The following is a 12,716-nucleotide window of genomic DNA, read 5'->3' as shown; positions in this document are numbered from 1 at the left end:
ACTTTTGCTGGTGTAGAGAGAACAGCTACCGGCCTGTAGTTTTCTACTGACGACTCTGTACCACTCTTATGAATTGGAGTCACCTTCGACATCTTCCATAATTCCGGAAAGATACCTGTCTCCATTGTAAGATTATATATATATGCAAGTGGGCCTTTGACAAAATCAACACACCCTTTTAAAAAAAATGTAGGGACGTTATCCGGTCCCAAAGAGCGCGTATTCTTAAGTTTTTTAATAAATCGAAACACGTCACCTTCATCAATTGGGAAGATGTCAACGGATTGGGCACCGCACGATCGTTTTCTTGACGTTGAGGCGACATCCAGATTCGGAATACTACTTGCGTAGACGGACCTGAAATGACCAGCAAATGCTTCTGCCATTCCATGTCCAGTCACCTCTTCGCCCTTCCAAGTCATCGAATTGGCAAATCCACCATCCTTTCTTAATGATTTTATATAATCCCAAAACGATTTAGGATTTTCGCGAATGCAATCCCTTACCGATTCCATATATGTTCGATAGGCCAGCCGAACAGCTTGTCTCACTCTCATACGATAAAGGCCAAACATTTCATAGTCATGCTGACCATGCTTAGCCTTCCAAGCTGTATGATAGTAGTGTTTGACTCTAATGTCTCTAATAATTTCCCGTGAAAACCACTTCGGATATCGTCTTCCACCTCGACATAGTGACTTCCTTGAAAAACATTTATTAAACACATTATATACAACATTATAAAAGTATTGTACCGCCTCATTCACATCAAAAATCTCACGCAACTCACTCCAATCTACTTCACTCATTAAAGAGTAAAGCAGCTTGAAATTTCCACCATCAAACTTCCATCCCCCACACCAGTTAGCTCCGTGTGAGGGAATTTCCGTTCGCAGCGGGCGAATCGTATGAAATACGTGTAAAAAAACCAATGTAGGGTGGTACACATCCTCTCGTATCAAAGGTAATGTACATCTCGAAATTGATAAAATAGCGTTACTGAAAATCCTATCCAGAAGTCCACCTTTAGAGTTAAGAATATCATTGTACTGGGAAAATCCAAAAACAGCACAAAGAAATTCCAGTTCACTCTTGACCCTTTCACCGCTGCGCGCTGAGTTTAGGTTAAAATCTCCCATCACAATAACCCTCTTATCCCCAAATACGACGTTACTAGATAACATTTTTTCAACAAAAAGTTTATACGCCTCCACTTCACTTGCTGGAGGAAAATACACGACACAAACGTAGACAGTTTCTCCGTTACAGGTTAGTTTAACCCAAAGGTCCTCGTTAGAAGTCTCCAAAATACGAAAACGTTCGGCCTGCAACCCTTCCATATTTCTAACTCCCAGGAGGCAGCCTCCTCCCTGCCTGAGGCCTGTTCCGGAGTCTCGATCCCTTCTAAAGACAGCATAATCACTACCAAAATATTCACGACTGAAAACACTGCCATTAAACCACGTTTCAGTTAACGCTATGACGTCATAGTCGTCAGCTAACACGCCGTTCAAAAAATCCACAGATTTTGTCTTCAAGCCGCGAACATTCTGATAGTAAAAAAACAGTTTATCTGAACGGTGACTGTTCCGAAGTCAGCTAACCGGCAACCGTGGAGTTTCCACTCTCGACACCCATTCTTTTATGAATGAATGACGTGGCCAGTTATCCGCCTTCAAAACAGTGTCCGTGACATCAGAAGGGATACCTACCTTGAAGGATGCATAGTCCCCCCTTGATTTGATTTTCACGACTGTGAAATCAGCGGTACATAACTTATTTAAATAGGTTAAAACATCAGCCGTTGTTGTATCTCTGTGAAGCGGGCAGATGTGATACTGCTTCACAACAGTTTTTGTTCGTCCAGCGAGGTTTCCCCGAACCGCAACACGCCGCTTCCGTGCGACGGTGGCCCATCCATCAACAATCCTAGGCGTAGGTAAATCTTCAGCTGGTTTCGGTTGTGAGGCCTCAGGTGACGATGAGGAGTCCTCTTCTGGGGCGACTGCTGGGATAACCCCGAGTGCAGGATAATTTTCTTTTCCAGGACGCAATTGTTCTAACGCGGCATTTTTTGAATTTGCATCGATTTGTTGTTTCGTCGATGCTCGGCGCTTACTTTGCGCTCGCGTTTCAACAGTCGTTTTCGAACTTGCTGTACTAATTGGTTTCACCGTATTATCACTAATTACGGCGGACGTAATTGCTGGCGAAGTACACACTGTATTTACTCTATTTGAGTCACTGGGAGTTGATTTATTTAATTTAAATGAATTTATTTTGAGGAATTCCTCAATTCCCTCCACTTTATTCATAAGTTTTTCTATGAGGGCACTTTGTTTGATTATAATATTCGTTAATTCAGTAATTTCAGCCATTTTGTTTCAAAGAAATAATAAAACAAAACAAAAATTTTGTGAGACAACACTATGTATGTGTTAACTGCGCGGCGAGTAGATGAGGAACGATTGCTTACAACAGTTACATAATATAGAGTACAATTATTAGGTATACTTATTAATTATAGAAAAATTATCCCCTAAAATTGATATTTGAAATGCGATCATTAAGAAATCCTGCGAAAAATTTAAATTGGGATGGCTCTCTGAAATCGTCAAAACAGAAATACCATCTTCAATGCATTCGCAAAAAGTAAAAAATTGGTGATATATTTGTTTATTCAGAAACAGATGATTGTGTGGAACGCATCATATGCTCCGCAGCAAATATGTAAGCAGAATTCATGTCTGGAAAGAAATGGATTAAATGAAGGTTGTATATTAAACTTAAAGGCATTTAAGTCAAAAAGTCCACCGGGATGCTGTTACGAAATTGAAAAATTTGAAAAGAGGTGGAATTTTGAAAATAATGACGGAAACACCCGAAGAACGAAAGAATCGGATTAAGATCGCTGAGCGCAAAAAATCTGATTGCGATTTAGTGTTAATCGATAATGTACTATTGGCTATAAAAATAAAAGGTTCTACGCTTTCTGTACAAGATATTCATAATCATGTATCTAACTAAATACACAGATATTCCCGAATATTATGCGTTTGAATTCGTCGGACTTTGACTTAAATTTTAAACTTTGACATTAAAAAAAAAATTGTATGTGTTTGTTTGTGGGGGGGGGGGGGGGTGTAAATTAACCACACCTGATGAGACCAACTCCGCACAGATGCGTTGATGATTCGCACACACAATAGAAAAATTAGAGGGAACGTTGTTTGTCACCCCCAAGAATGAATTCACACTGTGTATGTATTAATCTCTGTCAAAATCAAAAATGTGACGATAAAAGGAAAATAGTGGCGGGCCGCGGATTTCTAAAAATTCGTCAAAACATTATCATAAAATCGTTTGATTTTATGTAATGTCATTTTGAATCTCTAAAATTTCTTCTTCAATTTTTGGTGTCTTCTTGGAGAATTTCCGCTATGGAATTAGCAATTATAGTAATATCCTAAGTATGTCTGTATTGAAAGGATTTAAATCAGTTGGATAATGAAAAATTGGTGGAATCTATTTTCAAATTGCTCTAAAAGCATCTCAAGATGAGTAATAAATAATTTTACGTCAAAAATATTTTCACCAATCACTTTTTTAATAAATTTTCATAAATTTCATGAAAAAATATTTATCCAAAAATGTATTTCAGCTTTGAAGGCATTTATAGAACTAATCATTTCTGCTATATCTTTATTTTTCCCTTAAGTTCAAGATTTAAATTGTTTAATTTTTCACAAAATGTCAGTAAAAAAATGGTTATGGTCATCTAATTTTTCGAATGTTTGACGTTTTGAAATGAACAATTAATCTCGAATCTTGAAAAAATGATTATTTTGTTGCGATTTCAATATATATATATTTTTTTGTTATTTAATACTTTGCCGGGGGCGCATGAAAATGGCTCTGCGGGCGCACATGCGTCCGAGGGCACGCGGTTAAGAACCCTTGTTGTATACAGTAACCCCAGTGCACGTAAACTAGGTTGCTGAGGGTACAGGTGACTTTCTCCATGGAGTGATCGCGTGGAAACAGGGTAAAATTCACAGACATGCATATGCTCAGGTAAAGGCGGTAAAAGATAAAGTTTGTTTGAGTAACTGTGGCAGCCATATGCTTCAGAAAATTAGTGGATATAGATTTTTTTCTTACTTTCAGAATAGAAATGGTAAATATTTTATGTTTGTAATTGTAATCGTAATCTGTACCTCCCCTCCTACCTCGCCCTGCCGTGCGAAAATAATAATCTTTTAAACTATTGTCCTAAAATCTCTTGAAAAACAAACAAAAAATGGGTTGACACCACTATTCTTAATTATTTAAGAATTTCACTTTGATGTATAAGTACACACACGAGATATCGACAGGTTGAATCGAGCTCATTACCAAGAAATTTGTTACATTAAAAGATACTGAATGTTAAAAATTGATTTTAATTGAATGAATTTAATAGATTCTGACATTTTATACAGCCCATCAAAATTACATTCAGGCGACATAAGACCCTTTCATAAGATAATATTTTTGTTGGGCTACTTTTTCTAGACATTCATTATACGGTTATCGACGAGAAAATATTGTATTATTTGGCTTGCCAACAACCTTTAAGAAAACACTGGTGCAAGATCATGGTTCATGTTTCATGCCGGATTGTTTGAATGAGGATTCTTCATGGTAAATTAAATTTAACAATTATACTGTCGCAATTTTTGCATGTGCAATTACCATTTAGGCTTCCTATGTTAAGCATATTCCCCCCTGTCAGATTTATACTGAGAAATAGTTGTAAGCAATTTGACTAATCCATTGGGTTCTTGCGCCGAAGAAAAAACACAATGTATAAATTATGGTAATTATGCCGCAGATGCCCGCATCAGCTTTTATATTTTTTTTTTACAAAAACAGTTTATTCCATATAGACAAATATTTTAAATACCTTTTTCTGTCAGCGCAGATGATTTTCGATCCAATAATTGTTAATTTAACCCTTTGGCTGCTACGATGTTGTGCAAAATCCGGTCGAAGATTGCTACCAATAATTGTCGATAAATTAAAGTATTGTATTATTTTTAGACACCTTACCACTCTAATTGATTTTACGAAATCGGAATATTTTGAAAACACGTTTTGTAATTAGTTTATCATTTTGAATAGATAATGAGGCTATTAGATATCCCCCGCTTCGTCTGCCTTTAAAATTAATTGATATTCTCTTTCTCGCTCTATCATACTGACGACCACGTGTGCGAGCGAAACGAACTATCGAGTTTTTATTTTTAGCAGCTATTGCAAACACTCGGTTACTTCAAAATATTATTTTAATTCCATTCGATTGCGTTAGCTAACGACACATACTCCCCATAACATCTTATTGAGAAAATAATTCTTCATTTGGATTATAATTTGAATTCCTGCAAAATGATTACGGACAGCGAAAGTGATAGCGAAATAATGGCAGCTTTTCGAGGGACTAGAAGAATTAGCAGCTCTACCGATTCTGATAGTGAATTTGTGGATAATAATCAACTCATGGATGATAGTGACAACACTTTATATGACTCTGATAGTGAACCTGAAATCGAAGAAGCATTTTCTCAAGTGTTTTTAGATGAAGATTTTGCCTATAATACTCATATACCATTATTTGAAGAAATTTCGGGCCCAAAACATCCACCACCGACTGATGCGTTGCCAATATCATACTTTGAGTTATTTTTTACGGAAGAGTTGTAGGAACTTATTGTCTTGGAAACTAATCGATATGCTCAACAATATATAACTTCTACATCCGTATCTACTCATTCAAGAGTAAAAAAATGGCGTCCGACAACAGTAGTATGAAGGCTTTTGTGGCTATTATCATGGAGATGGAGTTAACAATACGACCAAATATTTTAGCATACTGGTCCACAAACTTCAGGTGCATTCCGAGGTTTAGGAAAATGATGGCTAGAGATAGGTTTTTACTGTTATTAAAATTTCTGCATCTCACAAATAATGATATCTTATATCCTCGAAATCTGTTTGTTTTGTGTAAAAAAATTTGTTTATATTGTAAACTAATTGTATTTGAAATTAATGCTTTTATTATAAAAATGCTGATGCGATGAAAAAAAATACAATAGTTATAAGTTCTAACCCTACCCAGTCACAAAACATATGTAAATCAAGTTATATTACACAACAATAAAACTAAATATATCAAAAATGTTTCATACCGCTGAAGCAGTAGTATGTTCCAAAATTAACTTAACATTTCAGGCATCAAATGCAAAAGGACGATTGTTGTGGCCAATATCAAAAACAACGATATATCGTTGCGTAGCATTCTAAGGGTTAAAATTTGAAATTTTCATACACATCGATGCATCATTATCACACACTAAGATTATAATATTAAGTTATATTAGGTTGAGGTAGGTTAGGTTAGGTTGGGTTTGGTCTAAAAAGAAAGTTATAAAAACTCATGAGGGCATCTGCGGCACATTTACCATAATTTTTACAGCAATCCAATCTAAATGTACAAAAAATAAAGCCATCCTCGCAAACGACAAATAAACAAAAAACTCATGTCATCATCAGTCGCAAAGCAAAAACCATTCTACCATTTTAAAGATCTACTGCAGAAATTGATCAGGCACCCCATTTATTCTATTATTATATGAAAGTCCACTATGTGGTTAGGACACCAATTGTCTAGCAAGACAGCTGGCTCCGCTAATTTGTATAAATAATAGGTAGTTAAAATACTAAAAATATTCACATGCCATTTTTAAAATTGGGACAAGTATGTGAAGCACGCACCTTTTTTTAGTTGGCAATATAAAAATCCTTTAAAAGGTATTATTATGAATATCAAAAAATAATGAAAGCATTTTAAATTTATGACAGTCAAGATTTAAGAAAAAAAAAATGTTTTGGTGACAGTTAATATCAGCTGATATCAAGTAGATAGTGATCCATGAGGTTAGAGTGATGACTATTTAAAAAAATCATTAAATTTAAATATTACAAAAAACACACACATCTCGATGTTAACCAACACAATAAACAAATAACTACTAATTAAAAATAATAGTCTCAGGGTTTTACTCAATAGAAAGTATGGTAACCCATGTAAAATTGTTATAGAAGTCCAAAGTATAGTATATTTCAATGCATCAGTATGTCGTCCCTACAGTATTTAATCTTTCCATTGGCCTAATCTTAAAACAATTACTACCAAATTGGCAAAAGCTAATAATAGCTATTCAGTGCAGTGACGTCCCTAGACAAAATACCGCCCCTAGGCAGCGCCAAAATGGCGCCAAATTTTTTATACAGTATTTTTTCATGTCTCCAATTTCTAAGAAATGTATGGGTACATTATTAACAAAATATATACCTATTACTAAAAATTAAGTTTATAAATATTTGTCCTCTTCTTTCATTTCATTTTTTCTATACATTAATTTGCTATTTCTGGAGGAATTAAGGGCGATCCGTGTCGCTTTTCTTCAAACGGAAAGATATTTTCGTTATTACTAAGTTTAGATATATTTAGGTAGTAGCTATTTCTATCAGTGGCGAAGGGTGGAGGTAGGCTGTTAAGATCCACCATAAATAGTGCACATTAAACTTTGTTAGTCATACGTATTTGTTTTTATTGAACTAAGACTACAATTTATAGATGGTGTTAGTTAGTTTTTAAAAATAAAGTAAGCCCTGCCTAAACCAAATCACAATAGTTTTGGTATACTTTCGGCGATACGACAAAATTGTGCACACTTTTTCAGGCATACATATTAATTTTCGTTGGATTAAAAATACTTATTACAGATATTGTCGGCTTATTTTTTAAAAATTCATCAAGCCATGCCTATACCAAACCGTAATCGATAAAAAATATTCTTTAATCTATAAAATATCCAAAGTTATGTATGATTTAATTGCATAATTATAGATATTTTATAGAAATACGAGTATTTTTTGACTATTATCTATTATGGCTTGGTTTTAGCAAGGTTTCATTGAATATTAAAATTTAACCAACACCATCTGTAAACTGTAGTCTTATTTAAATGAAAACAAATACGTATGACTGATAAAGTTTAGTGTGCACTATTTATGGCGGATCTTAACAGCCTACCTCCACCCTTCGCCACTGATTTCTATATACATATACCTAATGATTCTCCTCGATTTGCCGCCCTTCGAGTAACTGCCGCCCCCAAGCGACGCTCAATCTGCCTACCCCCACAGGACGTCACTGATTCAGTGAAAAACTGAGCTATCAATTATTGATATGACGTGGTAAACAATATGGGCCTATTTCCAAAACTTGGCTTCATGTCATTATATTATATTATATCCGCTCTATTATTTTATGTGTCGCTGTGGTCTCAGCATTGAATATTAATAAAACAAAAAAAATGCATAACTATAATACGATTCTGTAATTTTGTAGCTCACCTTTTGTGTATAGAGTTTTATGCAACTGTCAAAACATACCTACATAACCTAAAAAATAATTTTGTAGGTCACTGGGATTTCCGTAAAATTGGGTTACGAAAAAATATTTGAAATAGGAACATTCATTTTACATCACAGCCATATCAAAGCCATCAAACAATATATTATATTTTACACGTAACAATTCCAATACCAATTGTATAGTTAAATCTTTAAAGTTATCAAATGAATGATCATTTTCATGATAAGTAGGTATTTGTCGGTATAATTATTGTCAGTATGTAACGATAATAATTATAATCGAAAGCAAAGAGAAAATTCTCATAGAAACTATAAATCCTTGAAAGCTCAAAAAACTCGAATCTCGAGACAAGTTCATTTGCAATTTAGAACAAAATTAATTATTGAGAAATTGTGACGCAAGACAAATATGATTTTGTTACGAAATCTTATAAAATTGTGTGAATCCCATGTCCAATGCGATGGCTACGGTCAAAATGCTTACATGTTACAGTTAGTTAGGCACTGTATATCGAAGGAATTTATAAAGTCTATTAATCGATATTTCGTTATTAAACCTCTGCAACTTGAATACACGAGTACTTTTCCGGTAAATAAGTTTGTGACATTTACATAGTTGCGTATGCAAAAAGACGGAAGGAGTGTGCACGTCAGTCAATCAGCTGGGAAAACCGACCGTATCCACAAAAATGGAATATTATTCAGCGGGTGATTTCTAACGTCAAAGGCACATGTGATACAGTAGAGTGGACGTTAAAAGGAAAGAAGTACTCACCATTGTTTGTGTGAGAAAATCCGTTATCCTGTAAATCACCATTACTGGCCGATGTCGCGCTGGGCCTCTTTTGAAAGCGATACTGCCTAAGATTGTTTAGTAAACTCGGGCTAGACTGCGACGAATTTGTAGACATTTTCGCTAATGCGGCTAATTTAAGTATTGAATGGTTATATTTACGATATTACTATCTATCACGATTCTACTTCAAAAAGAGAAAACCACGAGATCTCTCAATAACTGACACAAAGCTAAAAAACACGATGAGAAAATTAATCTGCCATGACAGTTGACTGGAGTAATAAGTACACCAACACCATAGCTAATATACTTTGCCAACACCAACACACGCACAGCCCAGCAATCAGCATGGCCATCAGTGTTGCCATATTTTTCTATGCTGATTATAGTACAAAAAGGTAAAAATTATAGTATTTCTGATAAAAATATAGTACAGGAACATTTTTCGTCTTGAATCCCTTAAAATTATAGTATTTTGGCATATTTGGCGTAAAATTATAGTATTTTACATTTTTAGCCGAATCTTTATTATTATAGTATTGTACTATAATTATAGTACGATTGGCAACACTGATGGCCATGTATTCGTGAATAGGGACGTCAACAAAATATTGAATATTGATGCTCTGAAGTATCGAAACTTTTTGACCAATACTTCAATAGTTTGTGTGTATTTACTGTTGCCGGTATCAATACTTTTATTCAACAGCAAAATTGCGATTGTTTTTCACGTAGAAGTATTAAATAAAAAGAGGGGTGAAAAATTGGCTTTTTTATACAACTGAATGAAGCATACCAACAATAGCCGACAACTTACGAGAAATAGCGATCCGATAAAAAAAAATGCACGGCATCACGGAAGATTTACTTTGGTCATTATAACGTACCCATATAATATAATGTTAACGTGGAAATTTTGCTCCAACTTGATTACCAGTTCGCCTCATCATACTTCCATATAACCTGCCGTCCTTATGTTTTTCATAAATAAATCCCCCGTGGACAAAGCATCATTATTTTTGATATCGATACTTGAGATACTGTACTTAGTATTATTAAAATTAAATAAATTTTTGTCAATACGTGTTATTTTATTTATTTTATCTTGGGTCGCGAACCAAAATTATTACCCTAAATTGGGTCGCATATAATAAAGGTTTTTCTTGTATTTTTGAATTGTTAATAACCATGTCCTTGCTTTTTCGTACAAGGTGGTTGTTAGTAATTTTGAACAATCACAAACATCCAGGCTTTGATAAAAACACATACTTAAATATTATGTCCCGACCGGGAATCGAACCCTGAACTCTCGGGTGGAAGGCAAGCGCCTTACGCACTGCACCACGAGAGCCGCCCTTGAGATCATAAAGGTTAAGAAACGTTGGTTTAGCTTTATATGAATGATGAAATGAAACTGCATCAAAATCTCAGCATTGAAAATTTTAATTATATTCTTCAGTATCGAAAATGGCCACTAAAGCTTTTGTACATATATGTAGGATTTGATTGAAACACTGGACACCAAAAAACATGTTATGTGTTATTCCAATTTGAATGAATCATTAGCCTAATAACATGATATGAATTATTCCAATTTAAACTTGGTAAGTTATTATTACATGTGACAATTTTAATCAACATCTGAATTATAATAACAATCAACAATTTTATAACAATACTACAATCTATAACAAACATTATAGGTACTATAAATTATTTAAGTAAAACTGGTAAATGGAATCCCATGGCGAACAAAATCAAAATTTAAAACATTTGGATTCAGTGGTAGGTATCATCTGTAGCGTCCGATTTCCTTTTCAGGGAACTTGTGCCAGAAGAACCTTGCGTACTCTGTTGAGAGTTGAAATAGTTTTTTTAATGGTTTTTTCAAGTTCTTTCAAATTGTCTTCAGCATGTGACAGAGATTCTTCGACGGCTCTGCAAATAAGGAAAAAAATACTAAAGCCTCAATTACATTGAGCTTCTTTACGAGCTGTTTATTGGCGAATTTAAAAGCGGGCGATTCAGCTACTGCGATTTGATGATTAAGCCTCAATTACATTGAGCTTCTTTACGAGCTGTGTGTTGGCGAATTTATATTCTGCCTGTAAAGTCGCCCAGTGTAATCATCGAACAAGCTAACATGTTAGATGATTACATTTGAAGTAAATTCTACAAGTAAAATATTTTTAGACATTTTATAATTTAAAAAAAACCATCCATTCTATCCATTCAAGTAGGTATTTAATTCAGCGTTCTCTTCCAGACTCGCCATGCCGTACACCAATAGAAATAGGCGAAAGCTAGGAACCAGACCCTATAGAAATTATACAACAGAATTATTACATCATGCCGTTGATATGGTGCGGAAAAAGGAAATAACATCGTACGAGGCGGAAAAAAAATTTACAATTCCATGACGAACAATCGAAAAAAAATCAAAGGATGCACTCAGACAAACCGGGACCCCAATACAGATTCACCGCCGAAGAAGAAAGTAAATTTGTAAATGCAGCGCTCGGAATGGACAGGAACGCACCGGAGCGCCATTGTGGTTCGTGGAATTCCAAAATATACCGTTCCGGCTCGTGGATTCATTTAAAATTGCGTTGCGGTTCGTTAGATTGAGATAATTATATTTGAATGTATCTTTTAAAGTTTTTCTCAAAATTAAAAATTAACGAAGTTATGTTATGCCGGGCGTGCAAGGGTTAAAAATAAAAATTATGACATCCCTAAATTTCTTTCAACCTTCTTATTTTGTGTCGATATGTCCATGCCTAAATGCATTGTCTAAATAACAAGAAACAACCAGCTGCAAGCGTAAATTACTTTATTACCCAAAAAAATGTGCCTTGCTGACACTATTTGAAAACTCTTAAAAAATAAAGTATACATTGTTTAATAATTTCTAAAGGATGAAACATTTCAAATCTCAATACAATCTTGCCTTTGACTTACGCATTGTTAATTTACTTACCTACTAATTTATTATATTATTTTATTCGGAGTGACAAAAATTATTACTTCGCCATTTATTTTCGGGTGAATGAATTGTGTTTTAAAAGTTTTGTGTTTCTAAGTGGATAATCACCCTTACAATTATCGTTTTTAATAAGTACTTTCCTGTGGGATACAAATTCGCCATTTTTACATAATTATATTATTACATATATACCTATATAGTATATACTATTGTCGCTGGTATCCAAACTGATTTAAGATAATTCTGGCCACACGCACAATTTGATAATTTTGTGGATATTTATAAAAATAATGAAGGCTTAATTACGTAGTAGGTACTTCATGTAAATCTGCTAAAACATTAGGAATTCTTTCCGGTGGACAATACAGTGGCAACATCTGTTCTGTGATTCAATAATTATTATCATCTCAACAACTTGACTTGTGTTAAAAAAATATTTATGATAAGTCGTAA

General features: G+C 34.4%; 1 protein-coding gene across 1 annotated transcript in view; it reads right to left on the bottom strand.

The window, feature by feature from the left end:
* Positions 1 to 9,599, bottom strand: part of Etl1 (SWI/SNF-related, matrix-associated actin-dependent regulator of chromatin, subfamily a, containing DEAD/H box 1) — a 35,842-nt gene extending 26,243 nt beyond the window's left edge. The window contains exon 1 of the mRNA XM_085944942.1: positions 9,257 to 9,599. Within this exon, the coding sequence (XP_085801068.1) occupies positions 9,257 to 9,392 (136 nt within the window). The 5' untranslated portion in view covers positions 9,393 to 9,599. The remainder of the gene's footprint in view (positions 1 to 9,256) is intronic.
* Between the last annotated feature and the right edge of the window lie 3,117 nt (positions 9,600 to 12,716).

Source organism: Rhyacophila brunnea, unplaced genomic scaffold (assembly GCF_057557595.1).
Source record: "Rhyacophila brunnea isolate RB1 unplaced genomic scaffold, BYU_Rbru_1.0 scaffold_17, whole genome shotgun sequence".
NCBI classification, from domain to species: domain Eukaryota; kingdom Metazoa; phylum Arthropoda; class Insecta; order Trichoptera; family Rhyacophilidae; genus Rhyacophila; species Rhyacophila brunnea.
This window is presented reverse-complemented; position numbering and strand designations above follow the sequence as displayed.